This window comes from Peromyscus eremicus, chromosome 1 (genome assembly GCF_949786415.1).
Source record: "Peromyscus eremicus chromosome 1, PerEre_H2_v1, whole genome shotgun sequence".
Classification (NCBI taxonomy): domain Eukaryota; kingdom Metazoa; phylum Chordata; class Mammalia; order Rodentia; family Cricetidae; genus Peromyscus; species Peromyscus eremicus.
In genome coordinates, this window is record NC_081416.1 from 100,579,581 (window position 1) to 100,594,514 (window position 14,934).

At 45.5% G+C, this 14,934-nt stretch overlaps 1 protein-coding gene across 1 annotated transcript; it reads right to left on the reverse strand.

The window, feature by feature from the left end:
• Positions 1–4,328: 4,328 nt before the first annotated feature.
• LOC131901990 (olfactory receptor 2AT4-like) lies at positions 4,329–5,294 on the reverse strand. The gene has a single exon (XM_059253036.1). The coding sequence runs from the start codon at positions 5,292–5,294 to the stop codon at positions 4,329–4,331; it is 966 nt and encodes a 321-aa protein (XP_059109019.1).
• Between the last annotated feature and the right edge of the window lie 9,640 nt (positions 5,295–14,934).

Sequence of the window (14,934 nt, forward strand, 5' to 3'; positions counted from 1 at the left end):
TACTGTACGTTCATAGGACTTGTGGTCAATGGCACTTCTATTCAAGCCCACACGGAGCTTATGTAACACACACCCTGCCTCTGTAGGCACATCCCAGTCTTCTTGCACTTGGACACACTCAACAGGACAGCTACACTTGCCTTGGGGGACATTTAAATCATCAAAAATTAGCATAAAAATGTGGGGGAAAAAGAATGGTTCCAAATACACCACACCAGTGCACTTTGCTTCTTAGTCATCTGTCGGTGGACAGTTGGGTACTTTCTACCTCTTGAGTATAGCAAACAGCGGCACTATGGATACAGATAAACAAGGACCACTGCCGGCTCTTGGGTTCCTTTGGTGATTTACCCAGAAGTAGCATTGCTAGAACCTGCAGTAAGCCTGTTTAACTTTTGGTTTGTTTGAGACAGGGTCTTACTACCTAGCCCTGGCTGGCCTGGAACTCCATATGTGAGCCAGGTTGGTCTCAGACTCACAGAGATCTGCCTGCCTTAGCCTCCCGAGTGCTGAGATTAAAGGTGTGTGCTTGGTTTAAATAATTGAGGCACATCATGGCATCTTCCAGAGCAGCTGTACCAAGTTACATGTCCTCCACCAGCACTCAAGCTTTCTGTCTTTCCACATCCCATCACAATGCACACGTGGAGGTCAGAGGACAACTTCAGGGGTTGGTTCTTTTCTTCCACCACTTGGGTCCTGAGCATGGAACTTGGTGGCAAGTATGTTTACTCACTGAGTCACTTTACTAGCCTCCAAGACGTATTTTTTTTCTTTGAGATAAATCTTTTTATATAGCCCTGGCTGTCCTGGGACTTGCTATGTAGACCAGGCTGGCTCAAACTCAGAGATCCACCTGCCTCTGCTTCCTGAGTGCTGAGATTAAAGGAGTAGGCCATCATGCTGAGCTGTCAGATCTGACACCTTAAATCCTAAGGGGTCTTGAGGAGTCTCACTGACACTCAGGTTACGGCATTGAGGGGAGGAACAGAGAGAGAGGGTGGGGTGCTGGGATCCCCCCGGCACTAGACACCCTTCAGAAAATACTGGGCTTCTGATCTCCTAGAAAGCAGCTCCTCACAGCCTGTTTTGCCTCTGACCCCACCAGGCTGGGCTAAGCTCACTTTCTTACCAGAATTCTCCCTACCTTCCTGAAGATGTACTTGTCCCTCCTCTTCTCTTTTAAAGTAGCCATCTTGATGGATGTTTGGTAATGGCTCGATGTGGTTCTGATCTGCATTTTCCCAGTGGTGAGAGATGTTGATCTCGTCTTGTGCTTCTTGGCTACTTGGATGTCTTCTTCAAAGGACTGTCTGTTCGAGTCCTTCCCCTCCCCCTAAATTTCAAAGTCAGGATTAGGCATGCTGCAGAGTGAATAAGGTTTAAATGGAAGAATGTGAAATTATATGTGTATGTATGTGTAAATATGATAGTCATAGATGTGTGTGTATGTGTAAAGATAACAGATTCATAGATAGATGGTGTGTGTGTAAATATGATAGTTGTAAATGTGTGTGTGTGTGTAAGTATGATAGATTCATAGATAGAGGGGGTGTGTGTGTGTGTGTGTGTGTGTGTGTGTGTGTGTGTGTTTCTGGATATTAGACTTGGGACCTCGGGCATCAATGAACTACATCCACTACCCTCCTCACATTTTTATTGAGCAGTTTGCATTTTTGTTGTTGAGCAAGAATTCTTTATATATATTATTGATAGTAATTCCTTAATTTGTTATCAGATAGGAAATTGACAAATATTTCCTCCCATTCTGTGATAGTCTTTACTGATAGTATTCTTTAGCATAAAAGTTGAAAAACCATTTTTTAAATGTGAAATACAAAGAGGCTATGCCAATTAGCAGTTGTGGCTATGGCGAAAAGTATTGTTGCTGCTTTTAGGGTTACTGTTTCATCTCTACTTGTGATAAATATTTAAAAAGAAGCCCCAAAAGATAGTAAGTGGAGGTAAAGCTATCCTGAACTCCATTACCACACCAATCCACTTTCCATGTGAATGATTCTTTGTCTTGTCTAGAAGGAGGTTTGAAGATGCAAATATGTCCAAGGACAGTGCAGGCAAAAGCTTTCACTAAAAACTGACATTGATACCCAAAGAGACATTCTGAACACAGAGTTCCAAAACAGAACACAAGCTAACAAGGAGTGTAATTAGAATTGTTCACTGGTTGGTAATGGAGCAGAGAGAGTGAAACTTGCTCTCCACATCCTTAGGTTAAATTTGGAACTCAGGGACTAGACTCCAAATTAACCTGTCCCTTTTGAACTTGAAGACTGTGGTCCCATCAAAGTCTAGACATCAGTGCCGAAGAGTGAAGACTAGGTATGCTACAGAGGGAAGAAGGTTTAGATGGAAGGGGTGAGTCTCAATGCCTATTTTCCGGAGTCAATAAACAAGGACATTCCAAGTCTATTTCCTTGGCTCAGCTCCAAGGGGCTCTTTGTTGTTGGTAACTCTCCCACAGTGATTCTCAGCCTTCCTAATGCTACGACCCTTTTAATATTACAGTTCCTCATTTGTGGTGATCCCCCAACCATAAAATTACTTTTGCTACTATTTCATAACTGTAATTCTGCTACTTTTATGAAGTATTATGTAAGTATTTTTCATGACAGAGGTTTGATGAGGGGGTCGTGACCCACAGGTTGAGAACAAACCAAAGTACGGCAGGCTCTGGGACTGCTGAAGGTGGAGTCCCAGGACTAACCATACCCTCTGCTGAGTTGCAATGTTATTTGAGCTCTGTCCTAGTTACTTTTGTTGTTGTGATAAAACACCACAACCAAAAGCAATGTGCAGAGGAGAGGGTTTATTTGGCTTACGGTTTACAGTCCACCATTGAGAGACGCCAAGGCGGGTACTTAAGGAAGGAACCCAGAGGCAGAAACTGAAGCAGAGGTCATAAGGGAATGATGATTACTGGCTCGCTTCTCCTGCCTTGCTGAGCCACTTTTACAGCCTAGGTCCACCTGCCCAGGAATGGTATTACTCACAGAGGGCTGGGCTCACTCACTCCAATCAGCAATCAAGAAAATGCCCTACAGACACGCCTACAAGCAGTCTAATGGAGGAAAAGTTCTCAATTGAGATTCCCTTGTCACAGGTGTGCTGGGGTTTGTGTCACGTTATGATGAGCTCCCATCCATACTGAGTCTTCCTTGCTGGAAAAATGTTTAGAGATGCGATGGGCAGAAACCCCAGATAGTGGAATGCAACTGTATGTGAAAAGCCAGAAAAGAGTATCTAGCACCTAGCTTCCCCCACCTCTTACCACCCAAATACTTGTACACTTCTTTTGGTCCCTAGATAAACAGAACTGGCAGATATTTAGAACGAAAATTCCAGGGGCTGGAGAGATGGCTCAGTGGTTGAGAACACTGGCTGCTCTTCCGTGGGATTAATTCCAAGCACCCACATGGCAGCTCACAACGGTCTGTAGCTCCATTTCCAGAGGATCTGGCACCTTCACAGACATACATGCAGGCAAAACACCAATGCACATTCAAAAAAAGAAAGAAAGAAACTTCCCATGGGAAAAGGGCACAGAGGGCCTGAATTGGCCTCTAAGTGCAGAGAGAGAAATAACTAAGACTATATTTTGAAGAAGAATGCTAGCTGTGGAAACTGTAGACTGCTTTGAGAAGCATCTCTCCTTAGCCACCAAAGGTCATGGGTGAGGAGACTGTAGTGTAGTGAGAATTCAAAGAAATGCAGTACGTCTTGCCCAAGCAGGTGTGGGGAGGCTCCTTCACTGAGCCTCCATGGACTAGGGGTGTGCTCTGCTCCTACGACTCCACAAGGTCTAGCAAGCAGAGGCGTGTCTCCTATGGGACTGGCATTAGAATACTGGAGGTGATGGTAATGCTAGGTCAGCTGAAATAGTTAGCAGTTTCCATTGTTCCCTTAAGAGGGGTTTTCAAGTGGTTAGTTCTGCAGAGAGGGCAAGCGTGAGTCACAGCTCCGTGTCAGAAACACCAGGGATTTTCAGAAAATCTGACAGTAGAAAAGAAGGAACTACTTGGCAGCCAAATATTGAAATTATCTCTGAAATCAACACTTTTGGAATTCATGGGACTGTAACCCCCCAAGGTACATTCACTGTCTTATAAAACTTAAGAATGTGGCAACTTAAAAACCCAACAAGAATCCTATCCATTTAGTCTCTAGAGTAAGAAAAAATGACAACAGAGGAAACATATTTTGAGAATTAGTGTTCTGATTATTTAGCTGAGTGAATTTCCCTGCATGTTCCTCTCTATGGTTGTTGGTGCTTATGAAAAAAAGTCCAGTTTGTACCATGAGGTGTAGATTTAGGGTTTTCCAACATTCTTTGGATCCTGGTGACATGCCATTTTAGTGATGGCTGCCTTGACATCCTTGTTCCTCAGGGTGTAGATGAGAGGGTTGAGAACAGGAGTCAGAATAGCATACACCACATTGCCCATGATGTGGAAGTCCAGGGGCAGGTCAGCCCTGTAGGCCACATAGGCTATGGCAATGGATGAGTAGTAGGTGCCCACCACCAGGAGGTGGGAGCTGCAGGTAGAGAAGGCTTTAGAACGCCCTTCCCTGGAGCTGATACGAAGCACCGAGGCCAGGATGCGAGCATAGGAGAGAAGCACCAGGAGGAGAGGGAGGAAGGACACCACCATGGCGATGCAGAAGCCCATGAGGGTCTGGGGGCTTGTGTCTGAGCAGGAGGCCTGGACCACAGCCAGGTGATCACAGAAGCAGTGGTAGATGTAAGCGATGCTGTTAAATGCCATCTGGGAGGTCTGTACCACTGCTGGGATGGGCAGGAGGAGGGCGGTGATCCAGGCACTGGCTGCCAGTGCAGTGTTTGTCTGTGGGGTCATGTGGACAGGGTAGTGCAGAGGGCGGCAGATAGCCACATAGCGGTCATAGGCCATGACCACCAGGATGAAGGCTTCTGAGCAGGAGAAGCTGTGAAAGAGGTACATCTGGAGGAAGCAGGCAGGGAAACTGAGGAATCTGTCCTCAAGCAGGAACAGGGACAGCATCTTAGGGACAGTGGTTGTGGTGAAAAGGATGTCCAGGGCTGAGAGGTTGACTAGGAAGAAGTACATGGGCTTGTGGAGGCTGGGCTCTGTCACCACGGCCACCAAGATCAGGGTGTTCCCCACCAGGATGAGCAGGTAGAAGAGGAGGAAGAGGAAGAAGACAGGGAGAAAGAGAGATTTTTGCAGAGAGGGGATGCCTGTAAGGTAGAAGATGGTCTGAGAGTCCCCTGACCCATTACAGGCTACCTTCTCCATGGCGAGTTAAAGGTGGATGCTCAGGAGGTTCCCACGCCCACCTGTAAACAGAAGAACCCAAGGTTCTGGGATGAGAATTACATAATGGTCATTGTCTAATCCAGATAACCAATTCATTTACTGTCAATTCTAGAGGAAGTACAACAGACTCTGTCTTATACCAGAGTCCTCAACCTAGACCAGAGCTCCCTCTTCCTTAAATCAAGGGTGGTTGAAGCATTTACAGCATAAACATCATAAGAAAACAAACAACACAATGCACCACAGAAGGACCCTGGAATATAAAACACTAAGTGTTATGTACACAGTAGATGTGGATTTGTTGATCCAGATAGAGGTTTAAGCCTCATGGGAGTGAAAGTCTCATGGTAAAGAAAGGCATGAAGCAAACGATGACAGGATTATGTAACTATAGTTGTGTTAAGTACTTTGTATGAACGTGGTTCTCTTTTCCATGTCCAATATCATCCTTTTGGGAATATCAGATCTCTTCAGTCAATTAACTCATTCACTTTTTCTTCAAGATTTGTCTCAAGGTTTTGGTTTTGGTCCTTGGTACCTCTGTGGGCCTGCAGTGTGTGTGTGTGTGTGTGTGTGTGTGTGTGTGTGTGTGTGTGTGTGTGTGTGTGTGGTGGGTGTCTCTAGGCTTTCTGGAAACACACTGCCTTCCCACTGTAACTGTTACCCCACTACTGCCTCCCTGCTTGTTTGCTTGGCCCTGCTATCTCCTTTTAAGTTGAGACATTTGTCCCCTCTCTGTGTGTGAGGGGTCTCTGTCATTTTAAGGAAAAGGGGGTGACCCTGAGGATGCTTTAGGTGCTCTGTCAAGTCAGGGATCTGAGGATGATTTCTCATCAATTCTGCTACAAGACAGAATCCACGACAGTCTCTCTGCAGGCCCATTGACTGCCTCTCCCTAGTGAATGCAGCAGCCCAAGAGGTGCCCTAATTGATCCCTGGATGGCCATCACCTAGAAGGCCTCTTTGATCTCTGCTCAGAAGGTGTCATGATGTCCTGGGATGGGTGGAGAGTGACTTGTACAGACCTTGAGATATGCTTGCAGTATTGGTTCCCACAGAAAGAACTCTCAGAAGAATCAAAATGGAACACTCAACCCACAGATGTAGGAGCTGAAGCTATAGGACACTAGTGATTTATTCTCAGCCTTAGGCTTGTCCCCTGAATGTTGGAGGCAAGTGTCTGCGGACATTGGTAATCCTGTGCCTTTAATCTCAATGACCCATGACTTCTGTTTTCCCATTTTCTAACAAAGCATTTATCATGACAAACCATTATGTAATGGTGAGTTCTTTTGCAGCCACCCAGCTCTCTGAAGACCAGAGACTTTGCACAGGAGGATGGGGCTTTCCCAGGAGCCACACCAGCTGACTGAATTGACAGGAAGGCTGTGCTGGGTCTCTAATTCCTGGGGCATGGCTCTTTCTCCTTTCCATCTTTCCTGAGGAATTCAGCTATCAAGTATCCAAGCCAAAAATATTTGGGCAGAGGTTTCTATTTCCCCTGCTTTTTCAGTTGATAAAATCTGAAAAGACTAAATTTCAAATATTTCTCTGAGGCTCTATATGGTAGAACTTAAATTGGTGTCTGGCAACCAAATCCTTCCTTGGCAATATGTCCTTGGCTGGACAAAAAGAGTGAGCCAGCTTTGTTCCAAACTGAGGCTCCTTGAAGCAGACCCCCACATGCCCACAGATGGAGTAGTTGGGTCATTTCACACACTAAGGGACACCAACTGCACTACCTGGACGTTGCTGCACTCAGTCAGTCATGGGCTGTCTGTCCTTCCAGGATCAGACTGAGCTGGGGGGAGGGGGATGTTGGAGGAACTAAAGCCAAGAGGATACAGCCAGAGGTGTCCCAGCTTCCCCTGCAGTTTCCTGCTCTGCCCACTGTTTGCTGACAGAGATGTGATGCTGAGCTCCTGGTGGAGATGTTGCCTGTACATTTTGATTGCTGTGTGGCGCTGGGTTGTCTAATAGGCAGTCCAGGCTTGGGCCACCATCAAAGCAGGGCACCAAAGCTCCTCAGTTTCTTAAAGAGTTTGATATCTGGCACCAAACAGTTCATCATAGGAAATGCCAACATCTCCTTAGGCCTTACTCCACCTTATAAGTTGGGATTGTTTTATCTTGAATTATAGGCTGTGTCTAAGTAATGCAGTACTGTGCTGAGCACCAAAAGGCCCAGCCCCAGGGACCTTCTAGCACCAGTTCTACTGCTGGGAGGGCGAGGACAGATGCACGAGTCACCTGAATGTCCAACCTGCCCTTGATGTTCCTCATCTTCCATCACAGAGCCCTCCCTGCTGGTGATGCTTCTTAAAAGTGGGGAAACTGGGCTGCCCCGACGGTGTAAGGCAGTGGTTCTCAACCTTCCTAACCCCACGACCCCTTAATACAGTTCTTCATAGTGTGGTGACCCCCAACCATGAAATTATTTGGGTTGCTACTTCATAACTGTAATTTTTGCTACTGTTACAAATTATAATGTAGATATCTGATATACACGATATCTGATATGTGACCCACAGGTCGAGAACCGCTGGTGTAGAGAGTAAAAGCTCTTGCTACACAAGCCTGGGAACTTGAGTTTGATCCTCAGAATCCATAGCGGAAGCAAAGAACCACGTCCTAAAAGTTGTCCTCTCATGTTCACACTTGTGCTGGGCACAGGTGCACATGAGCTCATAAATGCAGCTCTCACCTCTCTCTGTCTCTGTCTCTCTGTCTCTCTCTGTCTCTCTCTCTCTTACACACACACACACACACACACACACACACACACACACACACACACTAATACATCAAATAAAAATAGGAACATAGGAACAAAAGAGGAAATAAATAGTTAAAGTTGAGAGGACAGGCTCTCATCCAAGGCCACAGGGTGCGGAGTGAGAGGAGAAGGTGCTCCTGGAGCCAGCCTGCCTAAAAGGTCTAAGCCCTACCTGCCAATCAAGAACTTGGCTGCTGAACCAGCCCTTACACTTTCTTGCTGTGACCTTCATCATTGTTTATTTCATCTATACAGCGAAGGCTTTGATGCATAGATCGCTGAAGGATTTACAGTTCAATGAACTACCTTCTGAGTGTCCCCATTGTGTTTGGCAGAGTGGGGGAGATGAAAAGACATAGGTCACGTGATCCATGCTCTAAGGGAGAAAGAGACTCTTCACAACAAAGCCAGACTCTGTGCCTTCGCTGTGCCACACCCACTGTAGCAGACAAGTATGTGGCCTTGGGAGTTAGGACAAGATACAAATGCCTGTTCACGACTAGCTCTGTGACCTGCAGTGAGTCTCTTCTTTTGAGCCCACTTCCCCGTCTGTAACCTTGTAAGCTTTCCTTTATGTTGACAGTGCTTACCCAGTGCTCACAAAGGCTAGACCTCATAAGAACCCAGTTTGCTGGTGTTTCCAATGGCTCCTGCTTTCATCTGCCTTGTCTTTCTGTGGGAAGACCCAGGCCCAGATGGTTTGAATTCCACTCCTGACATACCTCCTTGCCCTCACCTAGTAGTTGTATCTAACCCAAGGTCTAAGAGCTACTGTGTGTCCAGTCATTCTAGAGCCTGAGGCCCTGCCTCTGTTTACATCCAACAGGTCTATAATCCGAGAGCCCCTGTCCTCCTCTTTACCTTAGCGATCTCTGCCTCTGTCTGGCCCCTCTACCCCAGCAACACTCACCTGTTGGGGCTGCTTCACAAGGGTATCTTCAGTGGTTCTCCACACAAGGCTTTGGTGGAAGCAGCAGGCTGGGCCGAGCTGTGGCCCATTAAACCCTCAGCCCTCTCCTTTCAAACAGGTCTCTTGGGTACTCTTCTTTAAGACGCATCTCCCCTAGTTCTACCCCAGCACCCTCCGGGATCACTTCCTGGTGTCTCCTGCAGCATGTATGTGATGGAGGTAGGATTTATCCCTAGACTTTGTTGCTAATGAGAAGATCATCATTAACAGCACCCAAGGGACCAGAATTTTACATTAATGGTGTAATGTTTGTTCTTGTTATCCCATCTCATCCTCACCACAGAGGAGACAGGAAGGAACAGTAGGGGACAATAGGAAGTCCAGAAGAAGGACAGCAAGGTATAGCTTACCTGTGTTAACAGAGTGGCTGGAGGCAGTTTTCTGACTCAGATCTATATTCTGCCAAGGGCCTAGACCACGATAGCAGAATTGCATACTGCTAGAGGAAGGCCTGGGGTATTAAATATTAAAGAACCTCCTGTCTTGGTTTGCTGGCTTTCCGCTAACTTTCACTGTTGCTCACAGGAATACTGCTATGCCTTCCTGAGACAGCCCTGGTACCAGGAATAGTTCTTGCTCTCACCACATAGCCACAACTGCATTTCCTGTTCATGATCAAATACATTACCAGTACCCTTCTTTGCTTATTGAATCAGTAGCATAAGGATCCCCAAAATTTTAGGTGGCAATCTCAGCTTCCAGGCCAGTGAATCATCCAATTCCTGGTAGATGTAGTCTATTCTAAAGAATGAAAAAGATCAGCCAGCAGAACCCAAAGTTGAGGAGAAGGAATCAAAAGTTTTGGAACCAGCTTCTCAGGGTTAATGAGAAGAGATGCCCCTACTTCCTTCCAGGCCTGTGTGCTCTGTCTATATATTCTGGTCATATACTCTGGCCATGCAGACTGCCTGACATAGTGGCTGCTGGTTAAGGGTGCACATTTGAACTTGTCAGGTAGCACGCTGTTGTTATCCAGTCTATACCTAAACCATACCTTCAGTTTTTCCTTCATTCACCCAGACTACTCACTTTTGAGTGATGGCAAACATTCTAAGATCTGTGATTATTATGGGTACAAGACCATTTTATTTCTTTGCCCCATTGAGTTCCTATGTCAAAAGCAAGGAAAAATTTCAAATGGCCAAAAGGCATTAAAGGAATTGCTCAGCATCCTTAATTATCAGGGAGATGCAAATCAAAACAACTCTGAGATGGTAATCTTACACCTGTCAGAATGGCTAAGATCAAAAGCACTGCAGACAGCTTATGCTGGAGAGGATGTGGAGCAAGGGGAACACTCCTCCACTGTTGATGGGAGTGCAAACTGGTACAGCCACTTTGGAAATCAGTATGGCGGTTTTTCAGAAAACTGGGAATTAATCTACCTCAAGACCCAGCTATACCACTCTTGGACATATACCCAAGGAATACTCAATCATACCACAAGGGCACATGCTCAACTATGTTCATAGCAGCATTATTCATAATACCCAGAACCTAGAAACAACCTAGATGCCCCTCAACTAAAGAACGGATTAAGAAAATATGGTACATATGCACAACGGAGTACTACTCAGCAGAGAAAAACAATGACATCATGAAATTTGAAGGCAAATGGATGGAACTAGAAAATATCATCTTGAGAGAGGTAACCCAGACTCAGAAAGACAAACATGGTATGTACCCACTCATAAGTGGATACTAGATATAAAGCAAAGGGTAATCAGGAAACAACCCACAACTCCAGAGAAGCTAACTAACAGGGAAGACCCAAAGAGGGACCCATGGATCACCCTGGGAAGAGGAAATAGATAAGATCTCCATGAGTAAACTGGGGATGAGGGGTGGACAATGGAGGGTAGGGGGTAGGGGATGAGAACATAAGGGAATGGGATGGTTGAGCTGGAACAGGGAGGGAGGAGGGATGCAATGAAAGAGTTATCATGGGGATAGAGAGAAACCCGGTGCTAGGGAAGTTGCCAGGAATTCCCAAGGATGACCCCAGCCTGGGCTACTATCAATAGTGGAGAGGGTACCTGAACTGAACTGGCCTGCCCCAGAGATCAGACCAGTGAATACCCTAACTGTCATCACAGAACTTTTCTCCAATGACTGACGGAAGCAGATCCAGAGATCCACAGCCAATCACTAGACAGAGCTCCAGGAGTCCAGACAAAGTGAGAGAAAAGGGATTCTATGAGCAAGTACATCAGGATCATTATGGGGAAACATGCAGGGATGACCAAACCAAACTAGAGGGAACTCATGAAAGTTGGACCAATGGCTGCGGAGCCTACATGGGACTGGACTAGGCCCTCTGCATGGCCAGACAGCTATGTAGCTTGATCTGCTTGGGAGGCCCCCTGGTGGTAGTATCAGAATCCATCTCTGATGCATGAGCAGGCTTTGTGGTGCCCACTACCTATGATGGGACACCTTGTGCAGCCTTGAGGCAGGGGAGAAGGGCTTGGACTTGCGTCTATTGAATGTGCCTCCCCATGGGAGGCTTTGCCTTCTTGTGGGTGGGAGTGGGAGGCTGGGGAGTGGGTAGAAGGAAGGAAGAGGGGGATCTTTGATTGGTGTGTAAAATGAATGAAAAATTTCATAATAATAATCATCATCATCATCATCATAAAGCAAGGCCTTTTGGGATGTTATGATGAACAAGGTGCTATGACTTGAATCTAAAACGTCTCCCGAGGAGTTACATGTTGAAGGCATGGCTCCAGCAGACAGCTCTGGAGTCAATTGGACTGTGAGGGCTCTCACTTCATTAGAGGATTAATCACTGATAGGGTCGCAATTTGGTGGCCTTGATGGGAGGTTATGGAAACTGGGAGGCAGTACCTAGCTACAGGAAGAAAGTCACTGATGGCATGCCCTTGAAGGACCTTTCTTGATCCTACTCACCTCTCCCCCTGCTTCCTTGGCTGCCATAATGTGAACAGTTATCACATGTCCCTCCTCTGGTGTTGTGTCTTAGTGCAAGCCCATAGAGATGGGGCCACATAATGCTGAGCTGAAATCCCAACACTGTGGGCCACAACCAACCTTCCCTCCTTACCACATGCAGTGTCAGTAATTTTGCCCAAGTGATGAACAGTGACTAACGTTGTATTATTTGATCTTTCTTTACTGTGATAAAATAGCATGACCCAAACAACAGAAGGGTCTGTTCTGGCTTACAGCTCCAGAGGGTTAGGTGTGTAACAGCAGGGAAGATGTGGCAACAGGAGCAGGAAGCCAAGAGCACTTCTCAACCACACACGGGCAACAAAGCAAGCAAGCAGGAAGTGGGGTGAGGCTAAAGCCCTCACACCCCCAGGTGACACTTCCTCCACCAAGGTTCCAAATCCTAAAAGTTGCATAACCTCCCCAAACAGCATCACCAACAGGAGACCAAGTGTTTAAATACATGAGCCTGTGAAGGACACTTCTAACTCAAACCACAACACATATGCATTTATTAAATACATAGATGGCGACAGTGGCAAATGCATTGTGAGTAAGAGGAGCAACTTTATATTCAGAATAGATTTCTATTCTGCTAAAGACAAAACATTGTCCCTGCCCTCCCTCCCTCACCCCTCACCCCTTACCACTTATGGCAGGTGAGGAAACTGACCTTCCCCTTTACCAGCTGCAGCACTTAGGAAAGCAGGCCCTGCACCTCGCCTTACCTGGGCAGCACAGTAGAGCTGGTCCTGTTGATGAGCACAGTGGGGGCGGGGGGATAAGTGAGCAAGGAGCTGGCTAACCCTGCTACCACCCAGGTTCAGAACTAGGACTATGAATTAGCCTACCCCCAAATCCACCCCATCTATAATCTGACTGAGCAAGTGAAGGGGCTGGCCCTGTAGATCCAAAGCTGCAGGATTTCCATGACACATTGCAACAACAGGATATCCAAGAGTCCCAGTGAGGGCCCAATATTGATAGTGTAGCAGAAACTAGGCCAGTGACTCCTTGCAATGAACACTTGCAAGTAAAGATATATTTATACTGTGTGACTCACTGTGTCATACTGTAGCTTCCATGATGAGATTTTTCTTTTTTTTTATTTTCTTTTAAATCTTATTTTATTTTGGGGGGGTGGGTTACAAGGGCAGAAGGTAGACATGAAGGTATGGGATGATGAATGGGATTGAGATGCTTGATGTGTAAGCCACAGAGAATAAATAAAAAGTTTTTTTTAAAAAAACCAACAACATTGTCCCACGATGATAAAAGTGATTCAGTGTCATCCATTGCTGATTTCCTTTCCTCCACACCAAGGGCTCAGTGTTGGTCCTTGTTGCTGGCATCTTGGGTTCTTAACTGAAGATGAAACGCATCAACCTCTATGAAATCATGTTCAGCCTCTATTGATGCCATTGTAGCACACCCCTCCCCCTTTTCATGACTCTTTGAAGCAACTGGGGGGTTCACAGATTCTGAATGACCATGTGACTTTGCTAGCTCTTGCTCTTTTTGGAGGCCTTTCTATCATGGATATACTTTAGTGAATAATTACATGGGAGTAGATGTCTTCACAGTGTGCGTCCATTTTAGAGACCTACCACCTTAACTGCTGTCTAGACCTCCTCTTCACCATGCTCCTAGACTGGCATAGACCCATAGCTCTTAGGATTTTACTTTCTAGATGAGATGAACTTGTGTGAAAAGCCAGAGCATTGCTGTGGGCTCTGCCCATTGATAACACTCATTTAGCTTATGGATCTCCTAGAGGGTGCTTAGCAGTAGGCCAGTCTTGGCTGGTCCTAGCATATTTTAGAGAAACAATTGTTGTTTAGGCTTGAACTTTTTTATTCCTGAGGGAACTAAGTATAAGGAATAGAGGGTTTCTCATGAGATCACAGTTAAGAGTTGATGGAAAGATGTGAATGCTGTGGGATACTGGATTTGAACTGTCTGCTCATGCAAGTTGTTCATGTCTACAATGTCTATTTAAATCCAACATGACACCTATTACTTCTACTTGATGTACTTGATGATGGGATATTTTTATAGGTCCAAATTTACCTTTAGTGTGTTCAAATAATGCTGAAATTATATATATATCTCCAGTTTTTATATATTGTGTGTCCAGTTTAACAGCCAGTTCATAAAGCAGAACCAGGGACCCATCTTCACAGTCAGGCATTCATTCTGATCAGGGCCAGGGACTATTACTCATAACAAGAATAGTTATCTGCAGGGAAAATGTGTCATCTCTAAAATCCTAGGGGGCTCTGATTCTTCTATTAATAATGCATGCCACCTCAAGAGAATTTGAAAGTTTGGGCTATGAGAGAGTAGCTTGTTTGAGATTAAATTTTCATTAAGATGTGCCAAAAAGATCTTTAAAAACTGAATATAATGTATAAAACTGAATACAATGTATAATGGACAATTGTTCAAATTCTCTGGAGTGCAGACCATGACAGGCCTTGAAGGAAAAGAGAGACAGCCAAGGTTGAGTTGACACTAGCCTTTTACTCGAAACTGTTTTCCAAGTTGCAAGGTGGAAGAAGAAAACTCACCTAGAAAACAGAAATTCTTAGCTGAAGAGACATAGATTGGAGTCTGGATGCTTGAAGTGATTAGAAATTAAGAGACAAATTCCCAGAAATGATAGGACAGAGAAGCACCAAAATTGAGATATAAAGTCCATTCAGATTGTTGGTCAACTCTCAGGCGTGTAAACACTGGGGACAACTGAGGGACCCAGGAGAAGGTAGCGACTAGAATTCTGAAGAGCTATAGATCTGAACAGCTATGTGATGTGTGTGGGTGTGGGTGGTCAGTGGTTAGAGCTCAGCTCCTGAGTATACAGGACTGCAGTTGAAACCTTGGAAGTACCAGATTCTAGGAGCAGTGGCTAAATCCTAAAA